This window comes from Malus domestica, chromosome 03, assembly GCF_042453785.1.
Source record: "Malus domestica chromosome 03, GDT2T_hap1".
Lineage (NCBI taxonomy): Eukaryota > Viridiplantae > Streptophyta > Magnoliopsida > Rosales > Rosaceae > Malus > Malus domestica.
The window spans coordinates 14,491,115-14,509,929 of record NC_091663.1 but is presented as its reverse complement, the minus strand read 5'-3'; the positions used below and the strand labels follow the sequence as shown (position 1 = coordinate 14,509,929).

At 42.2% G+C, this 18,815-nt stretch overlaps 1 protein-coding gene across 2 annotated transcripts; it reads right to left on the bottom strand.

Moving 5' to 3' along the window:
* Positions 1 to 1,572: 1,572 nt before the first annotated feature.
* On the bottom strand, positions 1,573 to 5,101 carry LOC103434712 (bifunctional protein FolD 2-like). 2 transcript variants are annotated; one of them, XM_008373060.4, is made up of 5 exons: positions 4,841 to 5,101; positions 4,401 to 4,717; positions 4,079 to 4,315; positions 3,826 to 3,993; positions 1,573 to 1,936 (listed from the first exon to the last, which is right to left on the bottom strand). In XM_008373060.4, exons 1-5 carry the CDS (start codon positions 4,986 to 4,988, stop codon positions 1,766 to 1,768), a joined length of 1,041 nt encoding a protein of 346 aa, XP_008371282.3. In that variant the 5' UTR covers positions 4,989 to 5,101; the 3' UTR covers positions 1,573 to 1,765. The 2 variants fall into 2 exon arrangements, with proteins under 2 accessions (XP_008371282.3, XP_008371283.3); XM_008373061.4 differs by having other exon boundaries at positions 4,401 to 4,714; positions 4,841 to 5,095.
* Positions 5,102 to 18,815: the final 13,714 nt, after the last annotated feature.

Here is an 18,815-nt window from a genome sequence, read left to right as displayed (position 1 = left end):
TTTTTTTATTTTTTTTACTGTTGCAAATTGGACGGTCCACATTATATAGCCGTTGAGATCCAACGGATCATGGGAAGCCATGTGGCTTCCAACGGTAACTTTTTGAAACTGCGTCGTGGGCCCAAGGCGCTGAAACAATGTTGGGTGACGCGCCCCCACGCGCGGGTGAGGTGCACGTGCCTGACAGAAAAAAATAAAAAATTAGGCTGAAGCCTGGATGATGTTAGCCCTGGGTCAGATCAACTTCGGGCTCGCGGGCTGGTAATTCCTCACAGGCCTGATGCTCGGGCCTCCATTGTCCCTCGGGCTTCCCACGCTGGAGTGTGTAGGCTAGGCTCTCGGGCCCTTTTTCCTGGCCCTGTCACCGGAGCAAACTCCCATGCTGGAGTTGCTCTTAGCCCAGGAAAAATAAGCTGTTGGCTCAGTTGGGCGCATGTGAGTGGGGCCCGACCTTCTACTGCGTGACGTCATTGCCAACATCAGCTACTGCCAGCGGGCTGAAGGCCCGACACTTTTTGTGTGAGCAGTCCAACTGCCTTGCCCTTTTTGGAACATGGAGATGAAATTGTTGGGTTTAGGGCAATTCAACCCAAATGACGGGCACAAAAAGGTCTAGTGGACACGCTCTAATTTTGAAAATGTGTTGCAAGTGAGGATTGCTTGGTAGCTAGGGTTTTTTTTGTTCTTAATTTACTGTATTTTGGATTTCAAAACTTTTTCTTCCCCGAATATTGTTTCTACTAAAAATTGTGCTATTTGGCCAACTTAATATGTCAAATACTGCTACTCAGTACTACGGTCTGATGATATTCCTCTTCATTTGGAAGTGAAAAGTCTTAGGTTCGAATCTCGTGGATGACGATTTTGATACTAAATTAGGCTACCCATTATGTGACTTTGCCGAACTCCTCATCGTCTCAGTGTAAAAATATCAATGTATTCAAATTAAAAAAATGCCAAATACTGGGTTATTTTTATCCATCCAAGTAGGAAAAAAAACATAATATTTGATGAATTTGGCAGTTAGAGAACTTTTTCTTCAGTGCTACCTAACATCGAGTGGTACAAACAATAAATGAATGAGACTGAATATAGAAATCTACCAGTTGTGGAAATAAATTTAATGGCTAAAATACTTGTAGCGCTACATAGCATTGAAGCCACACCCCAGTTAGAAATGAAATAGCATTTTTGAAAGATAGGAGCATGGCCACTTGACACTCTAGTTTATTGATATTCCTCTTTTTACTTGTAAGTAAGAAGTTTTAAATTCGACTATGTGAATGACAAGTTTGAATCAAATTATTGACTGATCACATTGTGTGGATGACAAGTCCGAATGAAGGTAATTAGTTTATCTTGCGTTCAACTCCTTACTTCAATTACTTACAAAAAGAATAACAAATTGACAAATTTTTAAACAACAAAAAATGGGCATTCAGAAGTAAACAAAAAAATGCCAATAAGCATTATGCTACTTTCTTTGCCCCTATACATTCCAAAGAACCATAAGTGATCCTGCACTTTGATCAAGGTTATATTTTCTTTTCAGGAGGCAAAAACTGCTGGGGATTTAGGTTGCTGGACAGAGCTTCTTTTCACTTGTCTTACGTTGTCCTTTCCGGGACATCCGATAAAATTAGAACGATACAAAGAGATGTTCAAGGTTTAGGAATGTTCTAAAAAGTTCATAAATGATCTTTCGCAAATAAAACTATCAAATCAGTATCAAAATAATTTACTTCATCTTTGTAGGTGAAAAGGATCAAGTAAATCCAAAAGCTCGCTTTGCGGAGTCAAGGATGTTGGAGAGGAGCATTGAGAGTACAACAGGTCCGACCCCTCCTGGCACGGGTGTTATGGCCGACACCACTTTAACTGCCTCTTCATAGCACACATCTCCAGTGATACGGAAACCTCTCCTGCTGCTAGGATCCTGCATAGTATGACCAACCACATCCAATCACATTATCATCATGAGCGAGCAAACCAAAGGATTCAACTAATTACGCATACAAGTCTCTGTAGTGAAACGAAAACATGTTCATATATTTGAAATACGATGCGGTGGTGGAAGTTAATGACTAAAAATTCAAGTGCGTTGGCTTCCCCCAAGTCTATTGTAGTCGGTTAGTGTGCCTCTCATTTATGGGCAGAGAAAACTACTTACAACTTAACCTCTATCAGTTGAAATCCTCAAGTGCAAAGCCTTGATGCTGTATAGACTGTTAGTCCAATTAGGGCTTCGCTCAATGAAAGAATATAAGAGTAAATTGGGGGTCTGTATACGGTTCAAACAGATCTAGCAAAATCTATTGGATAGCAAACAATTAAGAAGGCAAGTGGTAAGAAAGAAAGAATGATCTTAACAAGAAGAAAAGGAGGAAAAAGCGAAAGATACCAGGTAAGTTGTAACTGGTATACACTATCATTCACTATCATTATAAAACTAACGAACAAGGTAAAGACTATCATTCTTGAGATCATAATAATCCTAGTCTTTCAAACACAATTATGCTGTAACCTTTGATCAAAATTTATTTACTGCAAAAATAAGAAATCATGAGCTTTTCTATAGATTAAACCCCTAGATAACAATATACCCTAGTTCTTAGAAAACAAACTAATCACGAGGATCCGTTAAGCCCTATTAAACCACAAGCAAACAATAGCATCGCTGAAATAACACTATCAATTCCTTGAAAAAGCAAGGATAAAAAGCAATTCTACAATCGATCAAGAACAACCCCTAAATGACCAATTCCATTAAGTTAGAAGCTTTGTCCAGAGCTTCTGGAAAGGGTTTTTTAATTTTCTCTAACCAAGTTATGGCTGCTGTTCTCTATGGTACTCATGCAGTATTGGATGAAATGAGAAGGTAAGTAAGAAGGAAGAAAAATAGTGTACAATTAAAATTTTAGTTTCAACCTTCTCACCTACCTTTTCATTTCAACCTTTTGACATCTACTCATGCCATGTGTATTCCACTAGCACGCAAAACTAAAAATTTGATTACTTTTTAGTTGACAAACTAAAATGTTAATTATACTAACAAAGGGAGAAAAATAGTGTACAATTAAAATTTTAGTTTGAGTGCTAGTGGAGTACACGTGACATGAGAAGAAGTGAGATGTTTGAAATGAGATGCGGAGAAGGTAAGTGAGAAGGTTGCCAGCATTTCTCTTGCATATTAATCGATGTTCAGCTATACATTAACTAGTGACGGTGTGGTCAATAATACCAGTAACAAATATATAGTCCTAGGTCCGAGTAGTAATGATGCAACAGAAATTTCATGAAAATTTCTTTGTAATAGGTGGATGAGTAACCTTTTAAACTATACTATTAGTAAGGATGTGCAGTAGCGTTCAAGGATCCCTCATTGTCCTTAAGTTGCCTCAGGGACTAATTTCTACCCTAGACGTGTTTAAATTTAGTCCGCCATCAGGCCTATTAAATACTAAGGATGTTATAAATATCCTTACGATTTTCTATGGTCAGGACTTGTATGATCCTAAGCACTTCAATCTTCCTTTGTGATCACAAATGAATAAAGAGAGTAAAGTCACAAAATTCAAGTTTTTGTGATCCGACAAATCTAGTTTCGCTGGAAAATGATATGGAATGGTTCGCATAATAACTCTAAAGGAGCCAAGTTATGGAAATCCTATATCAAAAATGCATTTTAGGGTTGCAGGCGGGGACATTGAACTACTAATTTCCTTATACACAATCATAAAGCCAGGAAACAGATATTTTTCTTTAGAAGAAACAGATGAATGTACATTGATGTATTCAACCATAGATAAAAGCATGAGAATTCACCTTTACTGAATTTGTCCCCATATCGACTACAACTGCCCCTGGCATCAGCCAATCGCATCCGACTATATTTGGAATGCCAACATCTGAGACAACAATATCAGCTCGACGAGTAATTTGTTCTGGGTTGTTAGTGAACGAATGAACAGTGCAAACGGTTGCATGGTGCCTCTGTCAAGGACTAAGGCAGCATCATTGAACAACTATTCAAACATTCCGATTTTCTATACAGTAGAGAACAAAAGTTATGTGTCACCTGCAATAGCAATGAAGTGGATAATCCCGCAATCTTGCTCCTCCCAATTACCACCGCATTCTTCCCAACGATCTCAACTCCATACCGGAGCAACAACTCTATGCAAGCCTTAGGAGCACAAGGAATGAATAACGGTTCCTTTCCCCGCAATGCAAGGTTCCCCATATTAAGGGGATGAAAGCCATCCACATCTTTTCCCGGACTAACGAAATTGATAACCCTTTCCTCGTCCAAATGCTGAACCAAATACCAAATTAACAACACTAAACTTAATTCAAAGAAAAAAGTTGTAAATAAATTTCAAATTCAAACAATTTGGTACCTGTGGCAGAGGGAGTTGAACAATTATACCGTGCACAGACGGGTTCTTGTTAAAACCCGAAACTACATCAATAAGCCGATTTTGAGTACAATCTTGGGGCAACCGCACAATGGAAGTTTCAATTCCAACTTCATTACAAGCCTTTAACTTTATATTGACAAAAGCTTGGGAGTCCTCTCTGTTGCCCACCAAAACCACAGCCAACCCAGGAACGCTTCCAATGGCAGCTTTCATTCTACTTATTTCAGAAGCTACTTTTGATATTATGTCCTTTGCAATCGGCCTTCCACTCATAATTTCAGCACTTCTCGTACCTGCTGCGTTTGCAGCGTTGCATACAAATTACAATCACGACAGCTTAAACTCAAGGAAATAAGAGAGAGACCCATGATTGGGAATGCGCTGAAAATGTAAAAAGTGTGGTGGGGAAAAGCACTTACGGTGGACGCCGCTGGAGAGGAGACGGTGGGCGGTTTGGGTGGGTATCCGGACGGGGGGGAGAATGAGAGGGCTTGAACACGACGGTGAGAGCTTCGCTGAAAACAAGGCTCTGGGTTTGGTACGAAATCTGCGGCAGACGCCCACCATAACGTCGTTACCTTCTATCCTTGATTATCGTACTATGCTCTCTACTGCTTTATTCGGTATCCAATCGTTCAGCGAAGCAAAAACCAAAGGTAAATTCATTTTGCAAGTAAGAAAGAATACTATGCGCTACTAAGTAGCTTGTATTTTAGTTGAAAGTTATAAAAAAAGAAGGGTATTGTTATTGATATTTCAAAAATTTTATTCTACATTTCTCATAAGTGTATTTTTCTTTCCTAATGTTTGAAGGGTAGAATGAGATTTTTTGAGTGTTAATAACAATTAAAAAAAAAAAAAATTGTTGGAGATATCGGAAGGTTTTTTAGACAAAGTGATTTTTGCTATATTTTCTCCCTTTGGTTTTCGACAAGACTGAAATGAATTATTTTTTAATTACTTAAGGCGGAATCAAACTATGCCCACCCCTTAATTTGACCTTGAACGTTTTGTTTTTGTTTTTTGCTTTTTGTTTGTACCATACTTGACAAATCCCGAAACTACTGAGCATTGGTCAACGTTATACCGTCAAGGACCCATAAGAGCTTCCCTTCAACCAGGAGGCCAATCACAATGCGACACGTGTCGACATCAGAAGCCAATCACAACGCGACACGTGTCAACATCAGAAGTCAATCACAACACGACACGTGTCAATGTTATAACAAAACTAGAAACTCTCTTCTATAAATAGAGATCATTCTCTCACAATAATCTCTAATGTCATTTTGTACTAAACTATTCACTAGAACTCACAAAATGAGAGCTTGAACCTATGTATTTGTGTAAACCCTTCACAATTAATGAGAACTCCTCTACTCTGTGGACGTAGCCGATCTGGGTGAACCACGTACATCTTGTGTTTGCTTCCCTGTCCCTATTCATTTACGTACTTATCTTCACTAGTGATCGAAGCAACCAAGCGAAGGTCACAAACCTGACACTTTTTGTTGTACCAAAGTCCTCGCTGATTTTGTGCATCAACATTTGGCGCCGTCTGTGGGAAACGACACTTATTCCCACTCTCTTCAGCTTTGTCAAGCTGGTTTCCACCGCTCGTACACTCTCTTTTGGCCAAGCATCTCTCTCCGACATGGGGAGCGAAAGAAGCCATAGCACACAGAATGACACCCCCTTGGACCTAGTATGAAGCAACGAAAGCAGGAGGGAAATAGAGTTACTCTTCAAGCTAAAGTTGATGAGCTAGAGGTTCAGAACAACAAGATAGCGATGAAGAATGAGGTCCTCCAGGAACAATATGAAAAACTTTTCGAGATGCTTCACGAGGCTAGGCATGCTCAAACACACAAGCTCGTCGCCCCTGTTGAGGTCAACAATCATCTGAATGACCCCCAACATGGAGGGTCACCGATATCCAACACGGACATCCCCGATAGGGATCGAGCTATACATCAATGTGATAATCAACATGAGACTTCTCTCAACCCAGCTGCTTCAACCCGAAGCAGAAGAAGTAGAGGAAATCACCTCTTCACAGAAGGAGTGGAAGGATCAAAAGCCGTCTATCGCGATTGTCGAGACTTCCTAAAGCAACGTCGAGAGAATCTCATCCACATAAGCTCGAAGATCAATGACCCAAGAGTTTCTGAAAGACTCAGTCCTCTTCCACGACCCAGGCCAGCGCCCAATCTAGGGAATGGGCAACAAGTCCCAGAAGAACATGAAGGTACAGAGGACTCGGAAATATTCCGACATACTCACTCTAGGAGTCAGTGTGGCGAGTCCAAGGAAAAATCACGCTATCTTGATCAAACTTTCCTACTTACAAGAGGCGATGGGGACTTACGGAAGAAAACTTCAGTGGTGCACGACTCCACTCTGGACCCCATTGTCCTACAGCTCCTGGAGGAAGTAAACAAGTTGAAGGCTGAACGTCAAGCCGAGATACCTGACTGGAACCAATCCAAGCCTGGCCCCCTCACAAGAAGGATCCTCAACACCCCCTCCAAGCAAAGACAAAGCAGAAGCTTGGCTTACAACTCTATACTGGAAAGGAAGACCTGATTGAACACCTTAACCTCTTTGAGTCCACCATGGTATACCGGAGACACACCGACGAAGAACGGTGCCTTCTCTTCCCCTCTACCCTCTCTGGCGGAGCTTTAAACTGGTATTGCCGTCTTCCACCTGAGACAGTAGACTCATTTGAAGAGTTGAGGAAGCTGTTTGTCTCTCAACACATCTTCCAGACCGATCGCTTGCATTTCGCAGATGACTTGTACACTATTCGCCAGAAGTCGGACGAGTCATTACGAAAGTATGCTGGCCGCTTCAGCCATGAGTATTCTCGTTGCGCTGAGGCAGATGACAAGACCGCCCTCAAGGCCTTCACGGCAGGCTTACGTGACTGTTTATTTAAGTACATGATCAATGCCAACACTTGGAAGACTTACTCTGAGGTAATGGCACAAACTTATAACCATGCCTCCGCCGAGGCAAGGATATATCAAGGGAAACCCCCTACAGTCACCCCTTATCAGCAAGTAGGGAGTGGAGGCCAGATCCAACCGAATGAGAAGACCTTAACCTTCCAAACGGTAGCAGCACACCCCCTTGCCTCATTTAATGCTTCGCCAAGTCAGCAGACATATCAATCCCAGGGCAAAAGGAAAGATTTCCATCCTCACCAATCTCATTTTAATAAAAAGAATAAGGGGCACTATCGCGATAACTCAGGATATCGTCACAATAACGCCCGTCCCCAGGCAGTTAATGCAGTGGGCCAATCACATGTCAAGACAGGCCCTACCACGAGGTATGAGACATACACACCTTTGAACGCTACATGCGCGGCCATCTACCCCAGTATAGCTCATCTGATACCAAAGTCAAAGCCAAGACAGCCAGATTACAAGTCCACGAAAAACACGGGCATGTTTTGCTGCTACCACGAGTATAATGGCCATGATGGCAAGAAGTGCGTCATCCTCCGTGATCATATTGAAGCTTTGGCACGTGAAGGAAAAATTGATCAGTTCTTCCTTCACCCTCCAAGGGATAACCGTAACCAACGCCAGGTGAATGTGATATATTCTATAAGCGGCGGCACACCTATGTCTGAATCTTCCAATAGGGCCATGAAAAACAGTGAACGAACTTTGAGACCTGGCCATCAAGTGTTTCACGTGGAAGACATCAGGGGAGGCAAGTATCAAAAGCCTAACTGGGATTCAATATGTTTCTACCCTGAGGAAGAAAGAGGTATCATCTACCCTCACAACGACCCGCTGATCGTGGAGGCTCACATAGCAAATTTTGATGTGAAACGAATCCTGATAGACACAGGTGCTTCAGTCAATATCATGTTTGCTGAAGCTTTCAAGGCACTTAATGTAGCTGAACACTTGCTCGATCGCTCGGTTTCTCCTCTGATAAGCTTCTCTGGCGATATCGTGCAACCTTTAGGGAGTATACATTTACCCCTCACCATTGGTATAGGCCCCTACACAGCTACTATTACCACTAACTTCCTAGTGGTCAATTGCCCGACGGCATATAATGTCATCTTTGGGCGCACAGGCATCAATGATCTCAAGGCCATGGTATCCACACATATGTTGTTGATGAAGTTTCCAACCCCTTTCGGCAATGGATACATCAGGAGAGATCAACTTAGTGCTCGATTATGTTACAACACTTCAGTTAAGCAACAACACCTGCCTGTCCCCAATGAGACCCTCTCTATACATAACCAAGTAGTAAAGACCAGTCCAGATGAAGCCAACTCGGATCTTCATAATGGTAACAGTCAACCTGATGACCCTCAAGATGACTCATTCACCCAGCAAGCACAACCCGCTGAAGAGTTAGAGAATATCTCTATCTCCAAAGACCATCCAGATCGCATGGTGAAGATTGGCACCACTTTGTCACCACCCCTTCGGTTGTCGCTGATCTCATTTTTGCAAGAGAACGCCGAGGTCTTCGCTTGGTCATATAAAGATATGCCTGGCATCTCTCCCGATATCATCTGTCACCACTTGAGTATTGATCCCAAGACCAAACCAGTAAAACAGAAGCGAAGATCTTATGATGTTGAACGATACGAGGCGATGAAAGCAGAAGTTGAAAAACTCAAGGACATAGGCTTCGTCCGTGAAGTCAATTACCCAACATGGGTAGCAAATGTTGTCCTTGTTAAGAAAAATCCGACCAAGGAAAGTCTCTTGCTTCAAAAGGTCTTGTGGAGAATGTGTGTCGACTACACTGACCTAAACAAAGGATGCCCAAAGGATAGTTTCCCCCTTCCTCTCATTGATAGACTTATAGACTCTACGGCAGGGTGTGAGCTCTTGAGCTTCATGGACGCTTATTCAGGATACAACCAAATCCTCATGAACCCCTCAGACCAAGAACACACAGCCTTTACTACTGACAGGGGACTATATTGCTACAAAGTCATGCCATTCGGTCTAAAGAATGCAGGAGCAACTTATCAGAGACTGGTCAATTCAATGTTCGCCGAACAGATTGGGAAGAGCATGGAAGTTTACGTTGATGATATGTTAGTCAAGAGCAAACATGCTAACCAACACATCACCAACCTATTTGAAACTTTCACCATTCTAAAGAGGTATCGAATAAGGTTGAACCCCAACAAATGTGCCTTCGGCGTGGGCTCTGGCAAATTCTTAGGCTTCATGATTAGCCAACGAGGCATTGAAGCTAACCCCGAAAAGATCAAAGCAATCCTCGACATGAAAGAGCCAGTAACTTCAAAAGACATCCAAAGCCTTACTGGCAAGGTGGCAGCCTTAACCAGATTCATCTCTAAGGCCACAGACAGATGTGCTCCTTTCTTCAAAGCACTCAAGGGAAATAAGAAGTACATTACATGGACGGAAGAATGTGCTAAGGCATTCAGGAACCTTAAAGAGTACATGAGTAAAGCCCCTCTGCTCTCCAAACCAGAAGTTAGTGACACTCTCATTATCTATCTATCGATTTCGGCTTCAGCAGTCAGTTTTGTTCTTATTCGAAAGGACAGTGGTGTCGAACGGCCTGTCTACTATGCTAGCAAGGCCCTACAAGATGCGGAGACACGATACTCCAACATTGAGAAATTAGCTCTAGCATTGGTCATGTCTGCTCGAAAACTTCGCCTTTATTTCCAAGCACACGCCATCATTGTGCTTACTAATCACCCTCTTCGACAGATACTCCTGACACGTCTGGGCGAATGATCAAATGGGCGATAGCATTGGGTGAGTTTGACATCTCCTACCAACCAAAACCAGCCGAAAAAGGTCAAGCAGTAGCAGATTTCATCGCCGACTTCACATATCCTGTTGACATTGCTTCTACACCTGAAGCAGTAGTTTCATTACCATCGGAAGCTCAGAAGATAGAACCAACAACCCCAGCATGGAGTCTGTATGTTGATGGCTCATCCAACCAACAGGGCTGCGGAGCAGGATTAGTCCTTACTACCCCCAACAAAGTGGCGATAGAATACGCTCTTCGTTTCAAATTCAAGGCATCGAACAACGAGGCCGAATACGAAGCCCTTCTAGCAGGCTTACGTTTGGCCAAGCATCTTGGGGTTAAACGAATTGATATCTTCAGTGACTCCCAATTAGTGGTCAACCAAGTCACAAACAACTTTGATGCTAAGGATAGCTCCATGGCAGCATATCTTGCGCAAACACGACTTTTGCTCAAGCACTTCCACTACCAGATCACCCAAGTTCCTCGAGCGGCAAACAGTCATGCAGACGCTTTGGCCCGCCTCGCCTTGGCAGTGGAAGACAAGATTGGGAGAAAAATTCATGTCGAATTGTTGGCAGCACCAAGCACCATGGTCGCGGAAGTGTGCAATTTACAACAAGGAGATAGTTGGATCACCCCAATTTATAAATTCCTTGCCCATGGCACCCTCCCAAATGACAAAGTCCAAGCTAAGCAGATTCGATACAAGTCTGCTCGCTACCTGATCATTAATGACCAACTCTACAAGCGCGGTTTTACCCTGCCCTACCTAAGATGCCTTACACCTGCAGAGGCGGAAATTGTCCTTCGGGAAATACATGAAGGAGTCTGCAGAGATCATGCTGGGTCTCAATCCCTAGCACACAAGACTTTTCGCCAAGGATACTATTGGCCAACACTCCACCAAGATGCCATCAGAATATCTCGCTCATGTGATAAGTGTCAACGCTACGCAACTATCCCTCACTCCCCTCCCGAGCCGCTCACTCCTATGATCAGCCCTTGGCCCTTTGCCCAATGGGGACTTGATTTGATCGGCCCAATGCCTGCAGGGAAGGGCAAGGTACGCCATGCAATCGTTGCAGTTGACTACTTCACAAAGTGGGCTGAAGTATAACCCTTGGCAACCATTACTGAGGCAAAAATAGAAGACTTCGTATGGAAGAACATCCTCTGCAGATTCGGCATTCCCAATGCGATAGTCACGAACAATGGGCGGAAATTCGACAACAAGAACTTCAGGATGTTCTGCTCTAAGTTCAACATCAACTTATGTTTTGCCTCTCCAGCCCATCCCCAGTCTAATGGACAAGTCGAGGCCGTTAACAAAATAATCAAGCGCACTCTGAAAACTAGCTTGGACAAAGCTAAAGGTTGTTGGCCAGAATTCGTACCCCAAGTTCTTTGGTCATACCGCACTTCATATCGGACTTCCACAGGAGAAACTCCATTCTCACTTGCTTTTGGTACAGAAGCAGTTGTCCCGGTTGAGCTTGAGCAAGCAACATACCGAATCCAGAACTACATGCAGAGTGAAAACGACAAACAACTCACCCTCAACCTGGATCTAGTCGAGGAACACAGAAATCAGGCTCACCTGAGGAATGTCGCCTACAAGCAGCGCATCTCCAACTACTACGACTCAAGGGTCAAACCTTGCTCTTTCAAAGTGGGAGATTGGGTACTGAAGAAAAGATTACTCTGTGATAGAGTCCCGAGTGAAGGAACACTCAGTCCTAACTGGGATGGACCGTTCGAGGTCGTCGGCATCAGCCGCCTTGGCTCCTACAAGCTCAGAAGCTCCGACGGCAAGACTCTTGGCCATCCATGGAATGCTGACCACTTGAAGTACTATTACAAATAGACTCACATTGTACAAGTGTTAAGCTACAGCCGTTCGGCATCCTCTGTAACAAAGACCATTTGGTATGAATTCAATAAAGAGGTGATTTAGCCAACTTGGCCCTAAACTCTTTTACATTCTGAGCAATGAAACACTCAAGTGTTGAAGCTTCAACGTAAATGTTTCCAATACAAAACAAAATCTAAGTATGTGTCAACAAGACTATACAAAGGAGCTACATCATACATTCCAACACATTCATACATAAACATCATACATTCCAATACATTCATACATAAACATCATACATTCCAACACATTCATACATAAACATCATACATTCCAACACATTCATACATAAACATCATACATTCCAACACATCCATACATAAGCCAACTGTGCTTCGAAAGGGTTCAACACACTTTGTGTCATTCGACATTTGCCACAATGTACCTCGACACCTTGCCCTTATTCTCACCAACTAGGTGATGAAGGAACTCACCTTCGTGCCACCAACTAGGTGATGAAATGTACAACCCGTACTCTAATATTATTTGGAAACTTGCCACCCTTATCACCAATCAGGTGAAGAATGAACTCATCTTCATGCCACCAACCAGGTGATGAAATGTACAACGCGTACTCTCCTTCATGCCACCAACCAGGTGATGAAATGTACAACGCGTACTCTCCTTCATGTCACCAACCAGGTGATGAAATGTGATGAAAGGTGATTAAGGAATTCACATTCGTACCACCAACCAAGTGATGAAAGCAACCCACCATTCATTCCACTAACCAAAAGACGAGTGGTACAACTTGTACATGTGAACTCCTAGCATTCAAAAATAATCAAAAACCCTCAAGCTTTACAACTCAATTAGGGGAGCACTTATGCCTAACAAGAGCTATAGTCACCAACAAAGTCTTATTGCAAGCCAACAATGGCTTCAGTGCATGGTATACGAAGATCAAGCTCTTCAGCCCTCTTGCATCTGCTTCAGACATTTCTCCTCTGTAACAATGCAAACACTACAACTCATAGAAAGCTTCACACGCTCTTGATCAAGACTGTTCGAAGCAAATTCAATTTATATGGTTCATCCAAACCTTCGACTACTACAAGATGTGGCTTGCATCACAATCTCTCGCTCAACAGTGTGGAAGCAAAATTTGTATACGTTGTCTCTCCCACATTTTCAAATTTCTAGTTTTCCCAAAAAAAAAAAAAAAAAAAAAAAAAAAAGAAGAGGAAATTAGAAATTGGGAAATTCAACAAAGCTTCATCAATGGAGGACAAATATCAATCTCAAAAGCTTCGCACTATCTTCATCAAGATAGTGTGAAGCAAGATCAATTTATGGTGCCAACAAAAGCTTCATCAATGGAGGACAAATATCAATCTCAAAAGCTTCGCACTATCTTCATCAAGATAGTGTGAAGCAGGATCAATTTATGGTGCCAACAAAAGCTTCATCAATGGAGGACAAATATCAATCTCAAAAGCTTCGCACTATCTTCATCAAGATAGTGTGAAGAAAAATTAATTTATGGTGCCAACAAAAGCTTCACCTATAAAGCTTCAACCCCAAAGCTTCACCTATAAAGCTTCAACACCAAAGCTTCACCTATAAAGCTTCAACACCAAAGCTTCACCTATCAAGCTTCACCTACAATACAAAATTTCAACACCAAAACATATAAAAGCTTCACATACTCTTCATCAAGATAGTGTGAAGCAAAATCAATTCATGGTGCCCAACAAAGCTTCAACCTCAAAGCTTCACCTACAAAGCTTCAACACCAAAGCTTCACCTACAAAGCTTTAAAATATATATATATATATATTATTTTTAATTTTTATTTTTTCGGAAATTCGAAAATTCAAAAATCCAGAAATTTGAAAATTAAAAAAAAAAAAAGAAAAAAAAATCGAAAAAAAAAAAAATTGCCTAGGCCTCCTCTTCTTTAGGCTTAACAACTTTCATACCAAATATATATGAAGAAGGAGTTTTGGGCTACCACTTAGAAAGGAAATGCCTCATTCGTCAACTCCCTCGACCAGAGACTTGGTGGACTCCTACCATATGCTACTGCACCTTGATACTCGGAAGTCTCACGACCACTCAGTGACTTGGATTTTTCAAGTCTCCAAATGAGAAGTTTTCCTCACTCGGGAAATTAAGGGAGCACTACCTCAACCTACATGCTTCACTCACAAAGTTTCAACATACAAGCTTCAACAAAAGGAAAAATTCAAAGAACTTAGTGAAGAAGGCCTTGGTGTATTTAACACAATACGTTGAAATGAAGCAAAGCTTATTTATTAATATTTCCGATAAGCCACAAATATGTACATATACATGAGTCAAAATAAACAAACAAAATGGAGCCTTCACAAAGGTTGCTTAGGGGAAGTCTCAGCAGTCGGTAGAGCCCCAGAAAGAGAAAGCACCGGAGGGTGGTTATCCGGAGCCTCAGTACTGGACAGAACCCCAGAAGGAGGAGGCATTAGAGGTTGATCATTTGGAGCTTCATTATACGGTACAGCCCCAGAAGACGAAGGCAATAAATGCCTTTGGAATAAACCCACAAACCTTTTATGATCAAGTAAAGCCTGACCATCAGATTCCTGCATCTGGTCAAGTTTCCTCTTCATGTTTGTAGCATAGTCATGTGCGAGCCTGTGCAACTGTTTATTCTCATGCTTGAGCCCTCTAATCTCCTGTTTGAGACTTATCACTTCAGCCGCCAATGATTCAACTTGGCGGGTTCTAGCAAATAAGCGTTGGGCCATATTAGACACAGAAGCTGCACACTGAACACTAAGAGCCAGAGAATCTTTAACAGCCAACTCATCAGATCGTTTGGAAAGTAGTCTGTTATCTTTGGGAGTGAGAATGTTCCTGGCCACCACCGCAGCGGTCATATCATTCTTCATCACAGAATCCCCAATGGTAAGAGGACCAGTAGGGGATATGAAGGATGGGCGCCATATGTTGTCTGGAAAAGGCGTGGCTGCCTATTCTCCAAGGTTCAAGTCAAAACGACGGTCGGAGGGGCCAGACAATTTCAAAGGTGTTGAAGAGAGAATAGGTCAGACAAATCAAGATCTTAGAAGTGCAAGAAGGGAGCTTCTACTGGTGGAGATTCAAGTCTGCTGTGGAACTTAATGCCAGCCTCTATAAAAATCTGCACTCGACAGAGCTTCAGAAATCGAAGAGGCGTTTGCTTTCTCAAAAGCTGGGCTGCTCATAGACCACGAGGGCCGATCTCAGAAATCGAAGAAGCACCTGCTTTTTCAGCCTCGTCAGCACCTGTCACATGCACACTCAGCTTTGCGGAAATTACGGGCAATCTGTCGAAGATTTCTGGTGAAGTAGAAAGCACGTGAATCTTACTGTTCAATCACCACTCTCCACACGCACCATCAACTCCTCGGGTACCACATATAACTTTGCCAAAGATCTCTGACAAAGTTTAGGCATGAGAATTTCGAAGTTCCAGCTACCCTACTATTACCCACAAGGGTAAAGGAACAGCATCACTGCTTGACAACTGGAAAGTCCCTATGTGTGTCGACCTCCGTGTTCTGTGGCAAGACAGGCTGGCAAGAACGTCCAACCTTTATTCACATTCGAGAAAAGATTCCCAACATAATTACTTTCTCAAAAATCGAAGCGGCACCGCTTTCTGAATCTCGAGAGCCAGATGCCCGACGAGATTGTTTGTTCGAAAACCGAAGAGGCACAGCTCTCAGAACTTCGAGAGCCAGATTTCCTTAGATAAAGCTTGTCTGTAATCTTCACACGCAACATCAGCTTTCCAGATACCACATACCACTTTTTCGAAGTGCTCTGACAAAGTTAAAACACGTGAAGCTGGCAGCTCCCACTACATTGCTGTGACCAAGAAGGGTAAAGGAATAGCATTACTACTTTTTATTGGGAAATCCCTATATACATCGACCTCCCTCCTCAACGGACAGGCAAACCTGCAAAAATGCTCAACCCTTTCTCGCATTCGAGAATGCACCCTCAACATAACCTTTCGAAATACTCAGCTTTATTTCCCCCCGATAATACCTCAGCAAATAAGCCACACCAAGAACAAGAGTATCTCATATCATTAGGGTCGAAAGCAAGAGTATCCCATATCATGCTTTCTCACTGTCCTTGTCTTCGTCCTTGTCCATACCTGCAGGACAAAGAGAAAGAGAGCAGTCAGTCGAAACCTGAAATCAAACCTCCAATCTGGAACTGACTGCCTGAGACCTTTGCCTGGTTGCTTACTTAGCATTGCTCTCGAGAACTCATCCTCAACTGTTGTCAAGGTCATGAATTCCACCGGCACATACCTCATGACAGTTGATCAGATATTGGCTCTTTACACTGAAGCTGCCAAGCGTGGATGAGTCACTATGAATGAATGTTCTGAAGGACCATTTAAATGCAAAGGTTGCACACCACTTCTGCCATGCAAAAGCTTGAAGCAGAAGGTTCAACGGTGAGCTGAAACAGATCACTACAGCACGACACCTTTCCATACCACATTCACTATTCCGTCAACAGCAAAAGTATCCCATATCATCAAGGTCGAACGTACTCTAGATTTGATGGACTTGTTTTGACCCTCAAATTCTTGAGTCGGCCTTATACTCTGAAGGGAACCAGAAAACCCTCAAGCACAGTTCAAGAATAAGCCTGTGGAAAGTTACTTCTTCAAAAGCAAAAGTATCTCATATCATCTCTTCTCCATTTGCTTCTCCTTATCCTGGCAGCTGAATGAGAGACAAGGAGAAGAAGAACAATCAACCGGAAGCCGAAGTCGAACCTCCGATCCTGGGTTGCTTGCTTGGAAGTTTGACTGCTTACCTTGTCTGTCACCTCTTTCGGTAGATCTCCTAGCTCGGCGACTTGGGGGACTCCTACTATAGGGTTTGTATTGCACTTGACCAAGCCCGAAACTACAAGTAAGTTTCAAGTGAAATTGATACATTACCTTGTGCATCTTCATCGGTTAAAGATACCACCCATGGATGGAGGAAAAGTACTTCCAGAGAAGATGCCACATCTACATATGAGACAGATAAGGCACGTGAAAATGATACCACACTTCGGTACTTAGAAGTTTCGTGATTACTCAATGGCTTGGATCTTTCAAGTCCCCAACCGAGGAGCTTCCCTCACTCGGGAACTTAGGGGAGCACTGTTTGTACCATACTTGACCAATCTCGAAACTACTGAGCACCGGTCAACGTTATACCGTCAAGGACCCAAAAGAGCTTCCCTTCAACCAGGAGGCCAATCACAATGCGACACGTGTCGACATCAAAAGCCAATCACAGCGTGACACGTGTCAACATCAGAAGCCAATCACAACACGACACGTGTCAATGTTAGAACAAAACTAGAAACTCTCTTCTATAAATAGGGATCATTCTCCCACAATAATCTCTAATGTCATTTTGTACTAAACTATTCACTAGAACTCACAAAATGAGAGCTTGAACCTATGTATTTGTGTAAACCCTTCACAATTAATGAGAACTCCTCTACTCCGTGGACGTAGCCGATCTGGGTGAACCACGTACATCTTGTGTTTTCTTCCCTGTCCCTATTCATTTACGTACTTATCTTCACTAGTGATCGAAGCAACCAAGCGAAGGTCACAAACCTGACACTTTCTGTTGTACCAAAGTCCTCGCTGATTTTGTGCATCAACACTTTTTATTTTTTTTGTTTTTTTTCATCAAAGGAAATGATTTTATTAGATTCGAATTTAACCTTGAACGACTAACTTAACCAATTTTATCAAATTTTTTATTTTTTAACGTCAAGTGAAGGGCATGTGACTCACTTTTGAAGGCATAAAGTCCCACTGAAATTGTCCCCCATAAAATTTTCCTTTTTAGCTCTCCAGAATAGACCTAAAGAGATGTATATTGCTCCTTAACACTCTTTTAAACTCTAGCGTTGCAAAGGTCTCCTATGGCAACTCACTATTAAATAGGCTCTAGTGAACAGTAATTGTCTTTAATGAACAGTAACTGTCTTTTGCATCTCCACCTTTAAACTTAATAGCTATGGCAATAAAATATTAGTATTTTTTATTTTATAAAATAATACAAAGTAATTTTATTTGTAATTTCGGATAAAAATTTTAATCGCTATCGTTGCGCCACGTGTTGATGCCTTTTCAGAATTGTTGATGATAGATTTCCAATAAGATTTTTAACCAATCACGTCTCGCCATGTGTCACAATCTGTTTACAATCTTTGAGGATAGATTTCGATCATAATTTTAACGAATGACGGCATGCCACTTGCATTATCTACACCATAATCCTTTCTTTTTCCTCCATACAACTCACCATCCATCCTAAGAAATCACACACCAAAATCAAAATCTCTATCATTATTCATAGTTTCTGCTTCCTTCTTACAATGTCTTCTTCAAGGACGTTGTGGGAAATTGATGAGCAAGAGAAAAAATTGTTTAAGCAAGGGGAAGAAATGTTCAATCTCCAGGTGGGTGAAAATGTGATGGAAGAGGAAGATGATGAGGAGCGTAGAATGAGAGATGACGAAGCAAGAAGCCAAAGAGCCTCACATTCCCGTCGAGTCATCCAAGCTGTGGCTCAGATCTGCAGGCCCAGCCATTCCGTAAACATTGATAGAAGCAGGCAATGACGAGTTTGGGTTAAAAGGACAAAATTACCCTCGCGGCACATTGAGATTTCCACGCGCTTGCAATGGAC

What these genes read in the sequence shown, in the direction of transcription:
- LOC103434712 (XM_008373060.4), bottom strand. Translation starts at nt 4,988, where the DNA reads ATGGTGGGCGTCTGCCGCAGATTTCGTACCAAACCCAGAGCCTTGTTT. An exon ending in CCACTTCATTGCTATTGCAG is followed by an intron (nt 3,994 to 4,078) that starts GTGACACATAAC and finishes AGTCCTTGACAG; the next exon opens with AGGCACCATGCAACCGTTTG. An exon ending in TGGGGACAAATTCAGTAAAG is followed by an intron (nt 1,937 to 3,825) that starts GTGAATTCTCAT and finishes CATACTATGCAG; the next exon opens with GATCCTAGCAGCAGGAGAGG.